At 35.1% G+C, this 22,110-nt stretch overlaps 3 protein-coding genes across 7 annotated transcripts; all 3 read left to right on the top strand.

Moving 5' to 3' along the window:
* Positions 1–438: 438 nt before the first annotated feature.
* Positions 439–4,337, top strand: LOC127253596 (protein NUCLEAR FUSION DEFECTIVE 4-like). The gene is made up of 2 exons (XM_051278251.1): positions 439–1,572; positions 3,624–4,337. Exons 1-2 carry the CDS (start codon positions 470–472, stop codon positions 4,039–4,041), a joined length of 1,521 nt encoding a protein of 506 aa, XP_051134208.1. The 5' UTR covers positions 439–469; the 3' UTR covers positions 4,042–4,337.
* A 4,304-nt stretch (positions 4,338–8,641) lies between these two features.
* On the top strand, positions 8,642–13,007 carry LOC127253856 (uncharacterized). 4 transcript variants are annotated; one of them, XM_051278646.1, is made up of 8 exons: positions 8,642–8,756; positions 9,135–9,195; positions 10,001–10,120; positions 10,217–10,295; positions 10,535–10,621; positions 11,275–11,337; positions 12,055–12,158; positions 12,618–13,007. In XM_051278646.1, the coding sequence occupies exons 2-7, from the start codon at positions 9,140–9,142 to the stop codon at positions 12,130–12,132; spliced, it is 483 nt and encodes a 160-aa protein (XP_051134603.1). In that variant the 5' UTR covers positions 8,642–8,756; positions 9,135–9,139; the 3' UTR covers positions 12,133–12,158; positions 12,618–13,007. The 4 variants fall into 4 exon arrangements, with proteins under 4 accessions (XP_051134603.1, XP_051134604.1, XP_051134607.1 ...); XM_051278647.1 differs by having other exon boundaries at positions 12,575–13,007; XM_051278650.1 differs by having other exon boundaries at positions 12,549–13,007.
* A 361-nt stretch (positions 13,008–13,368) lies between these two features.
* On the top strand, positions 13,369–15,930 carry LOC127253855 (uncharacterized). Of its 2 annotated transcripts, none has more exons than XM_051278645.1 (6): positions 13,369–13,706; positions 14,120–14,240; positions 14,469–14,607; positions 14,682–14,795; positions 14,887–14,977; positions 15,287–15,930. In XM_051278645.1, the coding sequence occupies exons 3-6, from the start codon at positions 14,515–14,517 to the stop codon at positions 15,442–15,444; spliced, it is 456 nt and encodes a 151-aa protein (XP_051134602.1). In that variant the 5' UTR covers positions 13,369–13,706; positions 14,120–14,240; positions 14,469–14,514; the 3' UTR covers positions 15,445–15,930. The 2 variants fall into 2 exon arrangements, with proteins under 2 accessions (XP_051134602.1, XP_051134601.1); XM_051278644.1 differs by having other exon boundaries at positions 13,370–13,706; positions 14,120–14,244; positions 15,287–15,924.
* The last annotated feature ends 6,180 nt before the right edge of the window (positions 15,931–22,110 follow it).

The raw sequence follows: 22,110 nt of genomic DNA, 5'->3' as shown, positions 1-22,110 counted from the left end.
TTTAGTTGAGTTTGAGTTTGAATATTTTATTATGAGATATTTTATTGTTCAGATTGTCGTTTCTGTTCGACCCACACTATGTCACCTTATTTTTTGAAAAATAATCACACTTTAATCTCATTTTAAATTTTTAAAATTTTTTTAATTTAAATTAAATTAATTAATTATCTTAATCTTAATTTATAATTATTTATATTATTATATTTTCCTTGGGAAAGGTAATTAACTTTGAAAAAAATGCTTATAACAAAATATTACAAATAAAATAAAATAATAATAATATATATAAAAAAAAATTGTGGCAATGTAATAATAAGTATAATATTATGCAATATATTTCAATATAACAAAACCATTCTAGCATATTACATACAATCTATTTATTTATTATTTTTATTTACCTTGAAAATTTTCTTTATATACACGTGCGTACAAACATGTATATTCTCCAATCTCCAAACCCTAAGCAATGGCCCTCCAATGGCTGAGCCTAGTCGGAGCCATATGGCTCCAGTCCATCAGCGGCTCCAACTCCAACTTCCCGGCTTACTCTTCTGAGCTCAAGCGCCGACTCTCCATCTCCCAGCTCCAGCTCAACAACCTCGCGTCGGCTTCCGACGCCGGCAAGCTATTCGGCTGGCTATCCGGCTTAGCCGCCGCCCACCTCCCCCTCTGGCTCGTTCTCCTCATCGGCTCTCTTCTCGGTTCCGCCGGCTACGGCTTCCAATTCCTCTTCCTCGCCGACCTCCTCCCGCCGCCGTCGTACGCCGCCATGTTCTTCCTCACCGCCGTCGCCGGAAACAGCATATGCTGGATCAACACCGTCTGCTACATCCTCGTCATCAACAACTTCCCCCTCGACCGCCACGTCGCCGTCGGGCTTTCCGGCAGCTACGTCGGGCTCAGCGCCAAGCTGTATGCCGACATCGTCGACGCCGCCGTCGCCCCGTCGGCGCCGCCGCCGGACCGCGCCAAGGCGTTCCTCCTCGTCAGCGCCCTTCTCCCGCCCGCCGTGTGCATATCCGCTGCCCCATTTGCCCGACCCGTTCAGGTCAACCCGACCCGGAAACTGACCCGCGGATTCTTCGCCATGTTCGCCGTCACCATTGCCACCGGCGTCCTCGCCGTGACCACCAATCTCACTGCGGTTCTGTCCCCCGCCTCCGTTGTCGCCGCCATGCTGGCCATGTTGCTCGTGCCTCTTTTGGTCCCTTTGTACGAAAATGTCCGAGAAAGGATTGAGCAAAAGTGCTCGATCCGGATCCATAATGTTAACAATATGTCGGCTATTGAATATGGCGGGAAAATTGAGGGTTGTGAGATTAGGGATTTTGAGGATTGTTCTTCTATCGAGGAAATTGGGGCTAAAGCGATGCTATGCCGACTCGATTTTTGGTTATACTATTTTGTGTACTTATTTGGCGCAACGCTCGGACTGGTGTATTTAAACAACCTCGGACAAATAGCCGAGTCGCGAGGTTGTTTTAGGACTACTTGGCTCGTTTCTTTGTCGTCGGCTTTCACATTCTTCGGCCGCCTCGTCCCATCGCTCCTCGACTACCTTTGCTCAAAGTAATTCTTCTTTTCTTTCTATCTTATTTCTTGCAAATGTGAAATCTTAATTTCGAACATTTTATTACTACATTAATAGATTATACTCCCTCTATCATAAAAATTAAGCTCATTTTTATATTTATCTGTCATAAAATAGATATATTTCATTTTTATTATTCTTTTTAACTATTTTTTTTCTATATTTTTACTATAAATAAAATATACATCGTATTAAAATTTATGTTCAGATCAAATAAGCTTATTATTGTTAAGGAGGGAGTATAATACTAGTTAATGTTAACAAAATTTTATACGCTTGTTCATTTTTCTTCACATTTTGACTGTGTTTAATTTGAGTTTCAAACTCGAGTAATTATTATTTAATCTATAGGATTTTTAATAAAAATATATTATTATTTTTTTTTATAAAATATTAATCGAAATACAATTTAACTACAACCAAACAATCTTTCATTTCTACTTTTATTTATGTGATTAGAACTCTTTTTGGGACAAAATAAAACTATCTTCTTAATAATCTATGTGAATACATTTTTTTAGTCAATTTGTTTGAGTTGTCATTTTCTATTCTTTGCCATTTGAATCACATCATATTTTACTTCTTTCATATGTATTTCCTCATTTTATTGTTTACTCACTTTAATTTGATTGTTTTTAATCATTCCCATGGTCTTTGAAAAAAATGATTTCAATAAAAATTGACAGTTTGCTCTAGTGGATGATTATTATTTTGACCATACAATTTTCTATGAATATATTTTGATTTTATAAGTTAGTTTATGTTTTATTTATTTTTTTCATACTGAAATCTCCCATTACAAAACAATTATGTGAAAAATGAATTCCAAGACAAAAACCAATGAAATATGATCATTTAACTACATACTAACAAAGAGAACGATAGTTATGGTGCTGATTAGGCCAAATAAGACATACAAAATATATTTTATATAGTATAGCGTAGTGTACTATCGTACATATAGAAGCATGCGCTGTAAAATTTTATATTTGTATTATATTGTACAAATATATTTATTGTGTTAAAATTACTAATATACTGTGACATATAAAATTATATTATGTATTACATAAAATTATATCATATACATATACATGCGTTGTCTGCATTGATAATATGTGCTGACTGAATCAAATCAGTACGATAATATGACGAAAAGCTACAAGAAAGTATATATATATATAAATTATTATACAATAAAATTGATAATACAAAGTGTAGCAATATATACATACATATATACATATATATGTATATATAATTAATAACTTGTATGGAGTAGGAATATAGGATCCAACGTGTCGGAGATTATAGACACAAAAATAAAAGCTTGGACTAGATTGCAAATCATAGGAAAATGTGGGCTGTTCTATGCCACAAACTCACAACAAAATCCGTAGAGCTAGCCTACATATATATATATATATGTGTGTGAGTGTGTGTGCAATTAATGTAGGTAGGGGGGCTTTAATGCTAAATTGGCAGAGTAGGTGCATTTAATTAGGGGCCGATTTAATAATTACATATTTTGTGTTTGTTGTGCTTCCACAAGTCATAAAATTGGTGGATTTAGGCTTATAGTTAGTTCGGCCGAATAATGTTGTTGTTAGAATGTAGCAATGTATATGATTCATGACATGTGGAAAAGACATTCCATTCATTCCTTACTTGTCTATATCATCACCCTCCGTTTCGGTTCGATGGGTTATTTGGAATTTTGTAGTAGATTAAGAAATAATAGTATTTTATTAATTAGTGGAAGTGTGTAAAAAGTTTTTGACAGATTTGCCCTTTGACTTTGTAAAAAGAAATTGCATGTGTAATGATAAATTTGTAATTTATGTAAAAATTAAGATTATTTTTGGTATTAGTGTATGATTACTTTTATTAAAATAAGAAAAAAATATTTGGAATGGGACAAACGAAAATGATAAAAATTACTAAAACAACATATTCTTCCTCGATTTAATTTTCTTCTCTCGATATAACGACTGTATAATTAATATAATCGTGGTTTCGATTATTGCAGGACTAAAGTAGGGAAGGTCTCGGGCGGGGGCGCAATGGGCGCAATAATGGTCCCTATTTGCGGAGCGTTCTTCATGTTGCTCAACAAACACACAATGTTCCTTTACACAAGCACTGCTATTATAGGCACGTGCACGGGCGCCCTATCCTCAATCGCAGTGACGACAACAACAGAGCTCTTCGGGGTAAAAAATTTTGGGGTAAATCACAACATTGTGGTGTCGAACATACCGATTGGGACGTTCTTGTTCGGGGATTTAGCGGCCCTATTATACAACAAATTTGCAAGTTTTGAAGGCAAATGCATGGGCCAAAATTGCTACCAAACCACATTCATTATTTGGGGGAGTTTGTGTGGCTTAGGGATCTTTCTTTCTCTCATTCTTCACATAAGAACCAAACCACATCGACTTGTATAAATAATTGTAGCCTATGACTATACATACATACATGCTCATGCTATAGGGGTTGGTATATTTTGCCGAGTTTTCAAAATTGTATATTATTGATAGTGAAATGAGAGAATTATAGTATAAATAGATAGATTCGATATTAGAATGATATCTTGAGATATTTTAGATATTCAGTTTTTAGATTTAGTAAATTTAGATTTAGATTTGGTTTTATCTTATTTAGATTTGAGTTTATCGAGTCTGTATATTATACCTATTTATAGACCTTTATTTTCGTTATGAATAACAATGGAATTTTTGAATTTTCCTAATTTATTTCTAGTATGGTATCATGGTCTATTTTTCTCCTGCTGTAGATATAGTCTACTAACTCGCGTTTCTTTCTGTATGTTTAACTTGGAATGTACCCGATGTCTCCCAATTTTGAGATTTTTTCTATATTTCTAGTCATTTCCGTTTCTGATTTTGATTTTATTTTGATTTTGATTCTCCAGAGCCATGTTTCTGACAATCTTGGGAGTTCCGTTATTTTCGAAACCATCGAAAGTTTCGTTATTTTCGACTCTATTGAGACTGCCGTTATTTCCAACTCCATCGTGAGTTTTTTTATTTTTGACTTCATTGAGGGTGCCGTTATTTTCGACTCCATCGCGAGTACCGTTATTTTCAACTCCATCGAGAGTCTTGTTATTTCCGACTCCATCGAGAGTCTTGTTATTTCTCGACTCCATCGAGAATCCTATTATTTTCGATTCCATCGAGAGTCCCATTATTTTCGCCTCCATCGAGAGTCTTGTTGTTTTCGATTCTATCGTAAGTCCCGTTATTTTCGACTTCATCGAGAGTCATGTTATTTCTGACTCCATCGTGAATCCTTTTGTTTCCAACTCTAATTCAATTGACAGCATTGTTATTAATAAAAATATATTAATATATTTTTTAATAATTACAGTGTATAGTAATATTTATATTTTTTAAATTATAAATTATAAACTATAATTATTTTATACTTTATTTTATATTTCTAAAATTATAAATTAAATTAATTTTAAAATTTTTATTATAAATTTTGAAAGATATATAAAATTACGATTATTAAAAATATATATTAATATATTATTATTACTATTATTATTATTTTTTAAAATATCAAAAATTGATTATTTTTTATATTATGAGATAATTATAAAAAAAATATTTTTGTTAAAGTATAAATATATATCAAATAATTTTAAAAATAAGTGAAAATAATAATAAATATGACTTATAATATGATTATATTGAAAATCAGGTCGTAAACATGGCCTACAACATGGCTCTATTGAGGAAAGAGTTGTGAACATGGCCTAGAACATTGTTGTTGTGTTGTGAACAGAGTCACGAAGAATACGGGCAGAAACACGGCCGTGTTCCGAAGTGCAGAGTAATCAACACGGCCGTGTTGGCTGTCAAGGACGTCCAGTTATCCTTCTGATCATCCAATACGGCCGTGTTCAATCCTAATCAACTATTATGACACTAAAATTGATAAAATTTTAATTTATGTGGGACAAAAATTGATAAAAAAAAAAAAAAAAAAATTCAATTGAACCAAAATTGATAATTATCATATTGAATTGGGACTAAAAATAATTTTGGCTCTATTTTTTATAATAAGATTAACTAAGGGGTGATTAACTGATTATAATGGTCCAGTTAATTAGTTTTAGTCTACACGTTATAATAATAATAATAATAATAAAATAGACAAATGTTTACTTGTGCAAGATTTTACTAGTCCAATAACTTTTTATCTCCAAAAATATCAAATTAAATACTAATTTTTATTTATTATATTACATTAAAATTTAATTTTACATTCAAAATATTACATTAATATATATTTATATCACATCAAATAATTATTTTAATTTATAATTTTACTATTCAATCAAAATCTTACATATAAAAGCAATGGTTCATACTTTACCGTGTATGTTATGAGTATATTTAATTGATTTAAATTAATGATAACATGTGATATTTAATTATTGTATTATCCGTTTAAAATGTTATATTTTTATATTATATTAATATGAATATCATATTTATAAAAGGTATTTTAAATAAAAAAACATAATCATATAATATAATCAAATAAAATAAACATAATATAATTTTATTTTATATATAATACAAAGTAAATATTATACTCCCTCCGTCATCCAACTGTGTGCTCATTTGACCGAGCACGGATTTTAAGAAAAATATATAAGAATATAAATTTTTTATTTTTCGGTAAAAAAAGTGGTATTTTTTTACTAAAATACATTTGAATGACAACCAAAAAAAGAAAGTGAGAATAGATTTGAATGACGGAGGGAGTATTTATTAATCCAATGATATTATAATTCACTCAAATAATATAAATACTCCCTCCGTCCCGATGAAAGAGTGGCGTTTGTTTTTTGCAAAATAGATTTTTTAATATTAGTATTACATTTGATTGTAGTAAAAAAGACAAAAATACCATTATTAGTATAGTGTAATATAAAAGACATTTCTCTAATATATTGTAAGTTAGAAATGTATTTATTATGTTAGGTAAGTAGTACAATTACTAAAATAGGAAATGATAACATTGTTTTAGGACAGACGAAAATAAAAAATGACAACCTTTCAATGAGATGAAGTATATATAATTTTTAGAATAAAAAAAATTAATTATAAAAATTTATATATTAAAAATAATAACAAAATTATATACATATATGTATTTACCAATAACAAATAAATAAATAATTTTTAAAATTCAATTTTTTTTTAAAAAAATATTCACCTACTAAATCAAACAATTTTTTTAAATCACATAACAAAAAAAACTTTATCCATAAAAACTATATCCTAATATATATATATATATATATATATATGAATTAAATAGATTTGAATTATAAAGAAGCCAACAAATCTAAGTTTGGGGGAAAGATGAAATGAATATCAATACTTTTTTTTTTCATCAATAGATATACTTTTCTTCTAGTTTTTTAAAAAAATTTAATATGGACTATCAGTATTTATTTTTAATATAGTTGATTTATTTTTAATATTAATTATACATATAAGCTTCTTTAATCCGATATTTTTAGATGAGTTAATTTTTGTAACGAGTAGTTAATTTTTTTTAAATTTTTGAATTTTTATAAAGAGTGTTTTGTATTGTTTATTATTATTTATGGAGAATCGCAATTAAAAAATAGTTTTTCCTGAATTAATTTGGCAAAATAGTAAAAAAATTTCGTATGATTTTCCGAATCGCTGAAAACCACTTGTGTTTCTAAAATTCCAAAAAAACGTACTTATAATTTTCAAATTGTTGCACACTCTCTATTCTCTCTAAATTTGATTAACCGATATTAAATTTTATATGATTTGACAGTTGTAACCTTATTTATATATTTTTTAATTTATTTATGTCTTTGGCCGACACCTTCTTATCTTCCCCCAACTGCTCCAAATTTCTTTCTTCCATCTTCTCTAAATTCTTCTTATCTTCCATATTCTTTAATTTATTGCTCTTTCTCTTGTTCTTTTTCCACAATTTGTTTTTTTTTTGTGCGGCCGGCAGTTCTACTTATTCTTTCTTTTCTTCTTTTTCCTCAATTTTTTTTCTTTTACTTCATCTCCTATTCTTCTTTGTTTCTTCACGCGGCCACAACTCTTTTTCTTTCTTGTTCTTCACAATTGCCGCCGGTTTGAATCTAGTTTCTATTTGAACCGTAATAGTCAGTTTAGGAACTGGAGAACCGACGTTTGGAACGAGAAGAGCAATTTTGGGTTTGGTGAAACAGACAAAAAATCATGAGCAATAACTCAAGCATTCTCGTCTTCATCTTCATGTCCGATCGATTAATTGTGTTATAAATTTAAGATCGATTTCAAATTTGGTTGTGTTTAACCGATTTAAAATTAAAAAAAAAAAAAATTGAATTGAGATTAAATTTTAAAAGTAACAAGAAGAATAAAGAAAGAAAAATAAGAAAGAAGAAAAATGAGTAAGAAGAAGCTCAATGTAAAAAAAGTATTTTAGTTATTTTATACAAAAATATATCAGTTCATTAAAAAAAAAAAGCATTTGAGGAGCTAATATACAATTGATTGTTAACCGTTAAATCCTAACTTAGAGAGATTTTTGCAACATTTGGAAACTTTTTTTGTTGAAGTTTTAGAACCACAAGGGAAGTTTGCTATTTTGCCAAATATTTTTGACTATTTTTATATATTGTTGAAGAAAAATATTATTTAATATATAATTTTAAATTAAATATCATTTTATATAAATTAATATATATATATTACAATTCAATTCTTTTAGGGTGTGTTTGTTTGGGATTAGATTTTAAACATCAAATCAAACACTTATTTTTTATTTTTTTATATTATACTAAAAATCAATTTTATATTCAAAACATCACATCAGTCGTTATTTATATAACATCGTACAATTATTTAAATTTAAAATTTTTACTATTTAAATCTCAATTTAAAATCCAAATCCGAAAACAAACAGACACTGAGTAAATGCAGCTATTAGTATTAATATTGTATTTGGGCGTTTTACGAAAATAGATAAGTAGTAGAAATGTCTGGGTTTGAGGTCTGTCTTTGGATTAAAAGATTTGCACGCAATTAGCTCTGTGCTGCCGCCCGCCCGCCACTGCTGCCGGCGTCGCCGTCGATAGGTAGTGTGCCTTAGTTGTCGTTGAATTCTCTTCGTTATCTTTATCTTCTTCTTTCCAATTCTTGATTATCATTTTTCTTCGCGTCTTTACAAAGAACTGGCGATGGACATGTTTGTTTGGAACTATTTTAATTTATAACTGTGTACTAAATCGAACTCAAAAGCATGGTTGCTAAGATAGGTTTAATTTAGTTTAGTTTTCATTTGGAACGAGAATTGGAGGATATTTCTGCTATTGTTTATCAATTTTGTATGCGCAACATATCCCTTGATATTGATTTTGCGCTGTGATTTTCAATTGAAATATTTCGTCGCACTAATTTCTGCTTAATGCGGTTTGCTGATTTTTTTTTATGTTCCATGTTTTTTGTCAATAAAGCGCGAATGGAGGATTCATCATTGCTTAGCAAGATAATGCTTAATCTTCGTGCAACCTGTAGGTACGAGATCGATCTCTCCGCTAAATACACGCTAAGTTTACACATGTTTATCAATTTGACTTGCAATTTGCATTTTTTTGTCCCTATATTTCCTGTTAAAATTTTATGTTCTCTGAATTGGTTGTTGGTTGTTTCTTGAGAATTTCTGATCTCTACTGCAAACGGTTTTTACTATAGCAAAAATCCGATTATGAATGTTGAGCTATTGTTTGCACAAAACATATATGATTTGTTCACAAGGAAAGATTCAGGAGAGGGAGAAATTGCTGTTCCATTCTTTCTTACTTTGTTATTCTGGTAATTATTTTGTCTTCTAAATGTTTTCTTGTGATAGGGAGACTAAGCTTTTGTTTATTATTTTCAATTTCTTTACTTTGCAATCACCACGACTTCATATAAAAGTATGATATTTTCCCTCACCTCACTAAACATTGCATCCTACCCACTATTTAACCAAAATAATAATAACTCACCAAGTAAACAAAGAGAATTATTCACTAAGAAGGGCGGGGGCAATCCGATTATAGCTATGATGGTTTATTGCCCCCGCCTTCCTTTTTATTTTTTTAATTTTTCACATGTTGTGTGATATATTTCTAACAGGATCAGATGAATGAATTGTGTACATTAGTTGACAATGAGACTTAAATTCTTTTAGTGTGATTCGCTATTCCTTTAGCACCATTTCAGTGAAGAAATCGAGGTGATGCATTGTCCTAAAGTTTTGTGATATCCACAAGTCTCTTATATGTTCTTTTATTAATCACTCACACCATCTTTGCATCCACTGCTGGGTTATTCGAAGGTACTATACTGGCTATCCAAAAGATCTTGGGCCGTCAAGGGTTATTCCTTTTACATCAGAGCGTGAGTTTGTGCAGCTCCTTCATCAGGGCTACCCTGTGGTGGTTGCATTTACTATAAAGTAACATTTGAAACTTCTCTTGATGTTGTGATGCAATATGAATCTTATAATACTCTAGTAGTATTCATGAATTATTAAAGCCTTTGATCAATGTAGGTGCAATCTGACCAAGCGCCTCGACAGCGTATTGGAGGAAGCTGCTGCTGAGTTTGATCCACATGTTAAGTTTATGCGTGTAAGTTATTGCTTTATATTTTTTACCCTTGATCTAAAAGTGGTTATAGAATTAGCTTATACTTATCGTAGTTACCATCAGTATGAATTTTCTTTATGCTTACAGTGAAGATTATTGGTTATTCCAATTGTTGATAATTGATGATGTAAGACTGATAATTATTAATTTCATAATAGCGTCTTAGGCTCGTTTTGAGGGAATTTCACATTCATTGTCTGTTTGTGGCTCTTGTGTCTTAGGTTGAATGTCCAAAGTATCCTGGATTCTGCATTTCACGCCAGAAGCAGGAATATCCCTTTATAGAAATATTTCACACCCCAGAACAGGTATTTCATCAATAATCGCATCTCTATCAGAATCTCGAAATACATTTTTAGTTTCTCATTGAATTGGATGATCAATGTTTAATGTTCTCATCATAATTTATAACAAGATAGCTAGCTGTAAAAAGGTGCAAAATCTAATTTTGAGGAGAATTCGGCTTTATTATTTTGGCTTTTTGTTTGTCTTTTGTATGTAGATAGTAGTTGGATGTGATGTTTTATAAGACAAAATATTATATTTTTAAAAGGAATCTTTAGGGTTATGTAGTAAAAAAAAATTCAAAATAAAATAAAGCCCAAATGTCCATTGTAAGTTATTTTTCATTTTGAATATGAAACTAAATAAATTGCAGATAAGTTTTATGAATAATAAAAAGCAGGATATTTTATGTGATGTTTTGTGAAAGAAATTAAGTATTCAATGTAATGTTTTTTATAAAAATACTGTCGATAAATAGTGCTAAAACTTAAAAAATCGTGTTTAAATAGAATGCTTAATAAGCTCCGTTATTAATGATTTTAGTGTCTTCTCCTACATGAGTTGTATTTTATTTTATTTTTGATCGGAACCTCCATGAGTTGTATTTGTCTATTTTTCTTTTTTTTTTTTTGTCTATGTATCTTGCTAGTTTTTTGTAACGATGATGAAAATGCAGGCTTCTAATTCAGGAAAGACTATCGATCCAAATATCACAAAGTACTCCGTTAAGGTTTTACCTGTAAGTTCCTGAAACCTTTGGACTCCTGCATTGACTTTATCTATCATATATGCAAGACAATTTGCAATTTCTAATCTGCCTGTATAATATTTGGATATAATGTCAACGACTCGACTTAGAATAATTTATACACACTCACTCATGATATTCATGGTTTATGAATTCTCGCCACAATTCAATTCCGTTCTCAAACTTTCAAGGCTCCAACATAGATATTCATCCCTTTTCACATTTACATTAGGGTAGTATATGCAATCAATTTGCATGAACTTTTTTATCTGCTCGTGTAATATTTGGATATAATGTCAACTCAGAATGATATATACACACTCAGCCATGATGATCATGGCTTATGATTTATCGTTTCTCACCACAATATAATGCGGTTCTCAAAATTTCGATGTTCCAAAATGGTGTTTTTCTCCTTTCACTTTTACATAAGGTAGTCATTTTCTTTAAGGAGGCCTTGAAGATCTGAACATTTTCTTTAGGAAAAGAATATATAAGGGCTGTGTATCTTTTCACTTCGGAATTTACATATTGTCTCTCTAAGAGCAATTTAAAGCTTGAATATTTATCGTAGGCTGTAACTTTGAAGTCCTAGACATTGTAATGTCATTCGGGAGATTCTTTCGCACAAACTTTGTTTATTAGTCTCGGCTAATTTTGTTACCAATGAACTTGGCATGATTTTGTTTCTTCCCTCAATTCTTACAGTTCAACTATGACATTAGCGCTTATGGATTCCGAGAATTTTTCAAGCGCCACAGGATTCAGTCATCCGATCCAAAGTGAGCATCAAGGGTACGGACAATCCCAAGGTATGCAGTTTCTTTGCTACTAAACAATAAAATCATCGATCCCACCTTGGAGGCACAAGCATGACCAAATGCACTTATTTTTGTCGAGTTTTTTATAGGCTGTCTTATCCCAGGCAATATATCGAGTAAATTGTTACTACTAAATAGTTACACATATGTTCCTTCGTAAAATACAGATGATAATGCAATAAGTTTGACATAAGAAAGTAGCATTTAAGCAAAATTGAAAGTTCCTAAGCTGTTGATGTATCCATATGTTGATAATTTCATCTTCATAAATTGATGTTATATCTCCCGCAAATAGTTTTCACTGTTTTTGTCCCAGGGAAAACTTTGCATCATAAATATAGATCAAGGGGAAATTTAAGTATTGAAAATCAGTGTGCCCAGCTTGTGATGCAGCTTTAGCTTCTCAGGGATTGTCGCCTTCTCTATCAACCAGTTTTTGGTTCTTTACAGTGTGACAAAAGAATCGGAGATGAAGAAGGGATCTTAAGCAGAATCGACCAAAAAATCTGAAGAGAACATCCCAACGATCGAGTGGATGTTTAGTTGGGGAAAAGTTGCAATAAATTATCGAAGGTTTATGGAAAAATTTCCTTGCGAACAAATAGCCGGGATGTTTGTTTCCATTCCACAAGCACGGACTTATAGTGCTTGTTTCTTCAGCACGGAGAAATATTTTCATCATGTTACGAATAATCTTATATAAAAGAGCTCAACGTGGATCTTATATATTTTTTTTAAAAATTTTGCAATTTGTAATTTCAAAATTTTGAGTTTTTTTTTTTTTTTTTCTTTAACAATTTTTTATATAATAGTGGAGATACACTTCTTATATAAAATAAGCTGTATTTATAGTAAAAATTGTATCTTCAGTATTATATAAAAAATTATAAAAAAAAAAAGAAAAAGAAAATTTGAGGATTGCAAAACGCTTGGAACTCTTTTATATATATATATATATATGATATAATTATGTTTTATTATATATTTTTTCAATTCAATTATAAAGTAAATATATTTTTATTTTGGGATATTTAATTACAAAAGTAATTATTTTATTAAATATTTTATTTTTTTTATAAATATTTTTACTTTATATCATATTATTATTTTTATACTAAAAAATATACGCATAAATATTATTACATTATTTTTATTTATCTATTATAATTAAAATGCTATCAAAAGGAAAAGTAAATATATAATCATTGTTTGGGAATGGAGTATTTTATAAGAAAATAACAAACAATTAGATTAAAAAGAACAAAACACTCCGGGATGGAAGGGTGCTACCGGCGCAAATGAAGAGTGGGTTTGGACAGTACCAACAACCCTACATATACAGCAGAATGCAGGAAAATGGGAGGCCGTTTGGAGAAGCTGCTCTGATCCGCCCCCGCCCTGCTTTCTATAAGATCCGACGCAAGCCCAATCCCACTGTTGCTTGCCTCCCCTAAATCTATCGCCTGAGAATTTGCGCAGGCGTTCTCTATCGTTCTCCCTTTGCCTGAAGAACTCGAACTAGTGCCGCTGACTCTGAAGGTAGCATATAGATTGAAAGAACTTTCTGAAAGCCCTCCTTTTGGATTTTGTCACAGAAATTTAATTTTGGTTTGCATTTAGATGTTGGAAGATCGAAATGTGATTGAAATTCGATTTGATTAAATATTTACTAAAATTCCAAATTAGTTACTAAAAATCATAAATATTTGTAAGGAAGTTATATTCATCGAAAGATTCTTTGTGTCGGGTTATATGATTGTTGGTTCCTCTGCTTTAGATCAAAGTCGATACCAGTGATGTCTTGATCCAGCTGTTCTTTTATTTGTCCCGTTGGCAAGTTTTATTAGTTGATAAGAACAGATGATGAAAATTAATGCTGTATATTCTGAAATTGATGGTTGTTTATATTGCCCTTGTTTCTCGCCACTAATTCAATTTGTTCTGCTGTTCAGGTAACAAACCAACCTAGGTGTGGCTGGAAACTTAATTTGACCCAAAACATGAAACACTTGCAGTGGTTTTACTTGTGCTCTTTGATCGCCATACTCAATTGTCCACCATCCACTCGAGGAAGTATGTAAGTTTTTTATGGCCATGTAGTTTTTATGTTGCTAATTTTATTAGGAATTATACTTGCTGTAAGATCAGATAAAACTGCAAAAGGAATCAACTAATCTTTATTACCTTAGTCCACTTTCTAAAACATGTGACATTCTAACTTCTGCATTTGGTCATTTGGTGAATGGTAGAAGTTGGTTGGTATGATTGCTTTTCATTAATAAGGCTTTAAAAATTTGGCAGAACCAAAGAAAGTATTTTGTATGCTGGCAAGGAACTGCTTGAGGAAATGTTGCCATTACAGAATGGTGATTGTATCTACCAATTGAGAGAATTGAAACCGCATACGTGGTATGAAGTGAAGATATCGTACCCTGCTTCTGTATGTCCTTCAAATCTGCCCATTTAATGCATTGTTAGTTGCAGAAATAGTTTATAATCTCATGATAATGACAGATACCGGCCAGCTTCTCTTTGCAACTAATAAAAGGAGCTTCCGGCTTGGGGCTAAATCAAGGAAGGAAATTGTTAAATACTGAAAAGTTAATTTTCAAGACTGTCAATGACCAGGTTGGTTAGGTTAGTTCTTTAATTGTGTCTGATAATGAGTGTTCTCGTTCTTTTATTAAAGTGAGTTTATTGTTTTGGAACCTTTGGTCAGGTCGGAATGTCTGTACTTGTGAATGTGAAACCTGAAGGCATCGTTGCTATACCGGGGAAACAAGAAAGAGAATATGTCGTCTTTAATATAGGTACCTTGGTGCTTTATTACTTGTTTTCATATCATGTTTTTGGTAAGGGTCGTAGAAACTTTTCAATTAGCATAATCACCAATGTCAATCTCATTCTATGCATTCCTCATTATCCTGTCTAATATTTATTGTGCATCTCCCTCTATGTGTTTTGTCACATGCTTAATCTTGATCTCTCAAATATTTATGTCCCTCCTCAGATTTGTTTGATGTTGTTGGCGAATGTGAGTAGTCTGTATTTCATGAATTCTTGTTGAATTCCACACATCGGTATGGTTGCCTGATCCTATCTCTCTAACTCAATGGCAGTTTGCGACGAGCTGTTTCTTGGGATTCCGCACAAGGCTTGGTATGTTGTGGGTCTATTACTGGCATGTTTGGTGCTGGCGTTTGTCATCCCATCTTTTCTTCCCCCGCTTTTCCTGCCCAAAAATGGAAATCCTTTGACAGCTTCAAAGGAGTCGTAGCTGAGTTTGCTGGCAATCGAGTATGTGCTCTTTCTTGACTCTTCAGATAAATACATCCAATTTTGTTCTCATGTCCATCTCTTTGTAATATGTGGTTTTCGAACCTTTCGACCATCTAGCCTCAAACACTCTTTCGCGCTCTTTGAAGACTTAAAAAATGACATTGTTGTTTCTCTTTTGCGATTAGAGCACTTGCCAGTAGAACAGGAAGAAAGGAGTATTCACTTTGTGAATGAATCTAAACAAATGTCTATCATAACTTGATGTGACTCCATAGTTGTTATTAGAATTGATTTCTTGACCTTGTACCATGTTGGCTAACAGGGAATCATGACATGATAGTTAAACTAGCTGAAGAAAAACTAGTGTTTATATTTTATTTCTTTATTCATCAAATATTTTTATAATTTTTCTTTGTATGACTCGGTAAATTTTTATTAAAAGAATACATTTATAATTTATAAAATTATCTTAGGAGGAGCCCTCATTTGTACTTCACTCCAATTTTGAAAGTCAATAAAACACTCTACTTTGTCGGGTGCATCTTATAGTGTTCTTACTTTAGTGTGCGTTAGAGCTGTTTGCGAGACTGTACTAGCGAGTTTTCGAGGGAGTCGAAGAATTGCTAGGCCGACAGAAAGATGTTCGAGGAGGAATCATCTGACTCCCTTCCCCCAACCCCACCCCTTTAATTTTTCATTTATTTTTTATTTTAAATTTTAACATATGTATATATAATACTTAGCCTACCTCTCCCTATTTCCATCCTTTAGTTCTTTTATTTCCTTTTTCTTAACATATATATATATGTATATAATATTTATATTTGTAGTATAAAATAAAGTAATTAGAATAAATTTAAAATATATTAAAATTTTACATAGGAGATGTTTGTTTGGGTTTTGAGTTGAGTTTAGATTTTTTAAGTGTTATGTGATATTATGTGTTTCTTTTGTGTTTTGATTTGAAGAAAAAATTTTGATATAAGGTATAGAAAATTATATAAGTAATATAAAAATAAGGGTAAACTGTTTTTTAGTACTGTAACTGAACTCTTTTATCATTTTAGTCTCGTGGAAAATTTTTGTTGTTTTAGTCCTCCGGCGCCAGAGACGCCCACGTGGCTCGTCGGAATCCATGTGTCCGCCAGGTGTCCCGCCATCCTGCGCCAGGTCGGCGACACCTGGTGGACACGTGGATTTTATTTTTTTTTTAAATTTTTTTTAAAATTTTTAATTTTTTTTCAATTGGACCAAATAAAAAAATTTAAAAAAATTAAATATAAATTAAAAATGAATTTTTAAAAAAATAAAATAAAATCCACGTGTCTGCCAGGTCAGCGACACCTGGCAGACACGTGGCCTCCGGCGAGCCACGCGGGCATCTCCGGCGCCGGAAGACTAAAACAACGAAAATTTTTAACCTATGGGACTAGTTTGCAACAGGCTCTACTTACGGAATTAAAATAATAATGTAGTCCAATTACGGGATTAAAAAATAGTTTACCATAAAAATAATGAATATAAGTAATATATTAATTTTTTGGAAAATATGTTGGGAAATATGCGCAAAAGAAACAATAGAAAAACTCCAATAACATTGTTGGTGAACCACATAAATCTGTGTTTTTTTTACGGTTTTGTTTATTATTCGATCATTAATCATAATTCGTTACAACATATTTCAAACAATATCAAAATGAATATTGCAATTTGAAGTCAATGTTGTAGTTTATTATTTTGTAAGGTTTTCAAAATATGACATATCAAAAAGTAAAATTATCTATAATAAATAGATTGCGTTGTTTCGGAAATTATAAAAATTAGCTCATCCTCTTGTCAAATCCTAGTTCCGCCACTGCCGCTAGCCGTGTCGCCACAGTCCCTTTTTTGGGGTTTAATCCAAATCTTAATTTTAATTTTTGCCATTGATGGTGAAGAAAAATCAACCCGTTTTTTTATTCTTCCCAACATAACAATACGATTGCGAACTCACTTTGTTGAGTGTATTGATTTTTTTTTATTATTTTTTAGTTTGGTGTTTCTTCGTTTGGGATTTTGTTTAAATTTTTCTTGCTTTCACCGAAAGAGAATATTTGTTCCAGTTCGACAGTCACCGCGACCACTGCGCATCGCCATGTGCATTCGCCCCAGTCTTCCACCGCCTATTGCCCAGGGCATCAATCATCTGTCCCCTGTGGTTAATGGGAAGAAAAAGGTGAATGAGAGAAAAATAGGTGTATTCATATCTAAGGGTATTTTTGTAATTTTACGCAGTAATATATCAATTTTGTACAAAAAATTGCAATATGAGCGTGTGAGAGGCAATTACGGTTAAATCCTAACGGAAGATAGATTTTTTGCAAAATTTTAGAAACCGTAAGTAGGTTTTATGGAATTTTCAGACCACATGGGGGTTTTCAGTAAATTCGGATAACCACACAGGGATTTTATACTATTTTGCCTAAAAATTTTCATTAATCTGCAACAAATAAAATTTTATTAGCTCAAAACGGGGTGTGTTTACTTGTGAATTTTCAGACCACGGTGTCACGGGTTAACTTCCTTCACTCGAAGTAACTGTGCGCCCCTTAGCAACTCACTCCCGTCGGCTACTAAGGCAGGCTTCCCGACTCGGCCAAGCACCACAAAAGCCAATGGCTTTCTAGAGAGAGAAACTAGAGAGAGAAAGTGTGGAGAAAAATGCTTTTGATTGCTAAAGACTTGGATGATTACAAGTGAGGTGCGAGCACCTATTTATACAGGCCAAATGAGTAAATATTATCTCCTCAACTACCGAATTAAATGCGATTTATCAACAATCAACCATCAACTCCCAACTACCTCATTAATGCCAAGTTCTACCACCTTCCGGAACCTTCTAGAAGATGCTAGTGAGTTTGAGTGAATTGTCTTTGGCATAATGAAAAGTGTTAAGTATAGGAAAACCACCGCCATGTGTCCGCTTGAAAGTCCGACCGTGACAATTCTCCACCACCTAAACCTTGACGTCCTCGTCAAGTGCTCGCTCGGTACGCCTCGATGTGGTTCTTGAATTGCCATAGGTCTTGTTATTTCTCCCATGACGCCTCGCTATCCGGCTCGCCCTTCCACCGGACTAAGTATTCGGTCCAACGGGGTGTCCCCCGTTTGCCCATCACACGATCCGCCATGATCTCCGCAATATCTTTCTCGTAGGATACCATCGTCGTCGGTGGAGCACGGTGTGACTCGTTCCGGGACGGGTCCTCCTTATCCTTATGATATGGCTTCAATAAGCTCACGTGAAAGACCGGGTGGATCTTGAAGTTGTCGGGTAGGTTGAGTCAGTACGATCGGGTTCCGACCTTCTTCACTACCTCAAACGGTCCTTCGTACTTCCGTGTCAAGCCTTTGTGCACTTGACGGATCGCCTTTACATTCCTCCCCAACATTCGGACCAACACTTGGTCCCCGACCTCGAAATCCCGTGGACGTCGCTTGTCGTCCGCCCACTTCTTCATCCGTTTCGCGGCCTTCACCAAGTACGCCCTTGCTATGTCGTGCTCCTCGTTCCATCCTTTAGCAAGTTTGTACGCCGCCGGACTCGCTCCCTCGTATCCCCGTGCCAACTCGTGGGGCGTCGTCGGTTGTTGCCCCGTCACCAACTCGAAAGGACTCCGATTGGTAGACTCGCTACGCTGCAAGTTATACGAGAATTGTGCAACATCAAGTAAACGAGCCCAATCAGTTTGGTTGGCACTTACAAAGTGTCGGAGGTATATCTCCAACAAGTGATTCGCCCGCTCGGTTTGGCCGTCGGTTTGCGGGTGAAAGCTCGTCGAGAAGTGGAGACTCGACCCTAAGAGTTTGAAAAGCTCCCTCCAGAACTTCCCGGTGAAGCGTGGGTCACGGTCGCTAATGATATATCTCGGCACTCCCCAATACTTGACCACATGCTTCAAGAATAGTCGGGCGGCTTCCTCGGCTTTGCAATCTTTTGTCGGCGGTATGAACGTCCCATACTTGGAAAATCTATCGACCACCACCATGATCGATCCGCATCCGTCCGACTTTGGTAACGCCGAGATGAAATCCATCGTCACACTATCCCACGGCCGCTCGGCAATCGGCAATGGCTCCAAAAGTCCCGCCGGTTTGGCTTGCTCAACCTTGTCTTGTTGGCAAACCAAGCACGTCCGTACGTAGGCATTGATATCATCCTGCATGTTAGGCCAATAAAACGATTGCTCGACCAACGCCTTAGTACGATGAATACCTGGGTGTCCCGCCCATTTGGAGTCGTGACACTCCTTAAGGATATCCCGCCGAAGATTATCCCACCGTGGCACAAATAGTCGATCCACGACCGTGAAGAGTAGGCCATTCTCTTCCCAAAACTTCCTCGTCGTGCCCTTCTTAGCCATTTCTATCAAGTTCGTGGCTAAGGAGTCCTCGGCTAATCCCTCCTTGATTCGGTCGGCAAGGTCTCCTTGCACTTGAGTAATCGCCGCAAAGGAAGCCTTCCGACTAAGTGCATCCGCCACGACATTGGCTTTGCCCGGCTTGTACACCAATGTGTAGTCGAACTCCACCAAAAAATCTTGCCACCGTGCTTGCTTCGGGGTGATCTTCTTTTGGTTTTGAAAGTAACTCGTCGCCACATTATCCGTTTTGATCACAAAGTGACTCCCGAGCAAGTAGTGCCTCCATGTCCGAAGGCAATGGATGATTGCCAACATTTCCTTGTCGTGGACCGGGTACCTCCGCTCCGTGTTGTTGAGTTTCCGAGACTCGTACGCCACGGGATGCCCATCTTGCATCACCACTCCTCCAATGGCATAGTCCAAGGTATCCGTGTGAAGTTTGAACGGCTTCGAGTAATCCGGGAGGCTAAGTACCGGGTCCTCCACGACCGCCGCCTTCAAGTTCTCGAAGGATGCTTGGCACTCATCACCCCACTCCCAAGCAACTTTCTTCTTCAACAAGTTTGTCAATGGCGTCGCCCTCGCCGAGTATCCCGCAATGAATCGCCGGTAATAGTTCACCAACCCAAGGAACGACCGAAGTTCGGAAACGTTCTTAGGCGGTTCCCACTCGACAATTGCCTGCACTTTCTTTGTGTCCATCAAGATCTCGCCTTGCTTCACTTTGTGTCCGAGGAACATCACTTCCGATTGGGCGAACGAGCATTTCTCCAATTTCACATACAACTTGTTCTCCCGCAAGGCCCGGAACACCAATCGCAAGTGCTCCGCGTGCTCGTCTAGGGACTCGCTATAGATGACTATGTCATCCAAGTACACCACAACAAACTTGTCCAAAAATGGGTGAAATATCGTATTCATCAAAGTGCAAAAGGTAGCGGGGGCGTTAGTTAAGCCGAAGGGCATAACCAAAAACTTGTAGGAGCCGTACCTCGTTATGCAAGTGGTCTTTGGCTCGTCGCCTTCCGCAATCCGAACTTGCCAATATCCCGACCGCAAGTCCAACTTCGAAAACCACTTGGCCCTCCCCAAGCGGTCGAACAAGTCCGCCACCAATGGTATCGGGTACTTGTTCTTGATTGTCACCTTGTTGAGCGCCCGGTAGTCAATGCACATTCGAAGGCTCCCGTCTTGCTTCTTTTGGAATAGCACCGGTGCACCATAAGGAGCTTTCGATGGTCGGATGTAGCCGGCATCCAACAACTCCTTTAGTTGTCTTCGAAGTTCCTCCAATTCGGACGGGGCCATCCGGTATGGACCCATTGCCGGAGGTCTCGCCCCTTTCTCCAATTCGATCTCGTGATCGACTTCTCATCTCGGGGGCAACTTCTTTGGTAATTCGGGGGCATCACGTCCTCGAACTCGTCTAGCACGCCTTTGATCTCCGTCGGGACATCTTGGCCTTTTGACGGGTCATCCTCCTTGAGAGCCACGAAGTACGTCTCGTGCCCTCGCTTGAATCCCTTCGAAACTTGCATAGCCGACAAAACATGCGATTTAACTTTCTCAACGTGCAAAGGAACAAAAACACTTACGTCACCTTCCGTGAAGCTCATTGACTTGGTCTTGTGGAAGATCACCGTCATTTCTCTCATGAACTTCACGCCAAATATGACTTTGTAATCTTATCGGTAGCACCATGAAGTCCAATTTCCGTGCCATCCACCAATTTGAACCGGGACTTGTTTGGCCATGCCAGTGATTGGTTTTGACGCCGAATCCGCCGGTTTCATCCACCCAATTCCCTTCGTCACCTTTACACCCATTTCCGTCGCCTTGTCTTCGGACAAGAAGTTTCGAGATGCTCCCGAATCCATCAAGACCTTCATAGGTATCCCGTTTACCTTGGCTTCACAATATATGAGTTCATCCTCGGGTCCCTCCTCCGTAGGCACCGTGAACATTTCGTCGCTTGCCTTTACGGCATTGAGGACTCTCATTGCTCCCAACCTCGCTTCTTCGGGCTTCTCCCGCTCCTCTTGGACTACGGTGGTAGCATTGAGAACCTTCCTCTTCGGACAATCCCTAACAAAGTGTGGCCCTCCACACGTGAAACAACTCTGGTCTTTTGCACCGGCCTCGGGTGCTCTCTCCCAACCCTTAAAGAAAGGTTTGTTCGTCAGCTTGTAGGGCTTTACATGTAATTTGTATGTATTTTAGAAAATGATTATATACTTTAATTATATTTAAAATTTTAATAA

Source organism: Andrographis paniculata, unplaced genomic scaffold, assembly GCF_009805555.1.
Source record: "Andrographis paniculata isolate CXL003 unplaced genomic scaffold, ASM980555v1 Contig51END, whole genome shotgun sequence".
In the NCBI taxonomy this organism is placed as follows: Eukaryota; Viridiplantae; Streptophyta; class Magnoliopsida; order Lamiales; family Acanthaceae; genus Andrographis; species Andrographis paniculata.
This window is presented reverse-complemented; position numbering and strand designations above follow the sequence as displayed.

Excerpts from the sequence above, each read along its gene's own strand:
- LOC127253856 (XM_051278646.1), top strand. The coding sequence starts at position 9,140 with ATGGAGGATTCATCATTGCTTAGCAAGATAATGCTTAATCTTCGTGCA. Across the intron at positions 10,121-10,216 it reads GTGGTTGCATTTACTATAAA|GTGCAATCTGACCAAGCGCC; the intron begins GTAACATTTGAA and ends TGATCAATGTAG. Across the intron at positions 10,296-10,534 it reads CACATGTTAAGTTTATGCGT|GTTGAATGTCCAAAGTATCC; the intron begins GTAAGTTATTGC and ends CTTGTGTCTTAG.
- LOC127253596 (XM_051278251.1), top strand. The coding sequence starts at position 470 with ATGGCCCTCCAATGGCTGAGCCTAGTCGGAGCCATATGGCTCCAGTCC. Across the intron at positions 1,573-3,623 it reads CTCGACTACCTTTGCTCAAA|GACTAAAGTAGGGAAGGTCT; the intron begins GTAATTCTTCTT and ends CGATTATTGCAG.
- LOC127253855 (XM_051278644.1), top strand. The coding sequence starts at position 14,168 with ATGAAACACTTGCAGTGGTTTTACTTGTGCTCTTTGATCGCCATACTC. Across the intron at positions 14,796-14,886 it reads TCAAGACTGTCAATGACCAG|GTCGGAATGTCTGTACTTGT; the intron begins GTTGGTTAGGTT and ends ACCTTTGGTCAG. Across the intron at positions 14,978-15,286 it reads ATATGTCGTCTTTAATATAG|TTTGCGACGAGCTGTTTCTT; the intron begins GTACCTTGGTGC and ends ACTCAATGGCAG.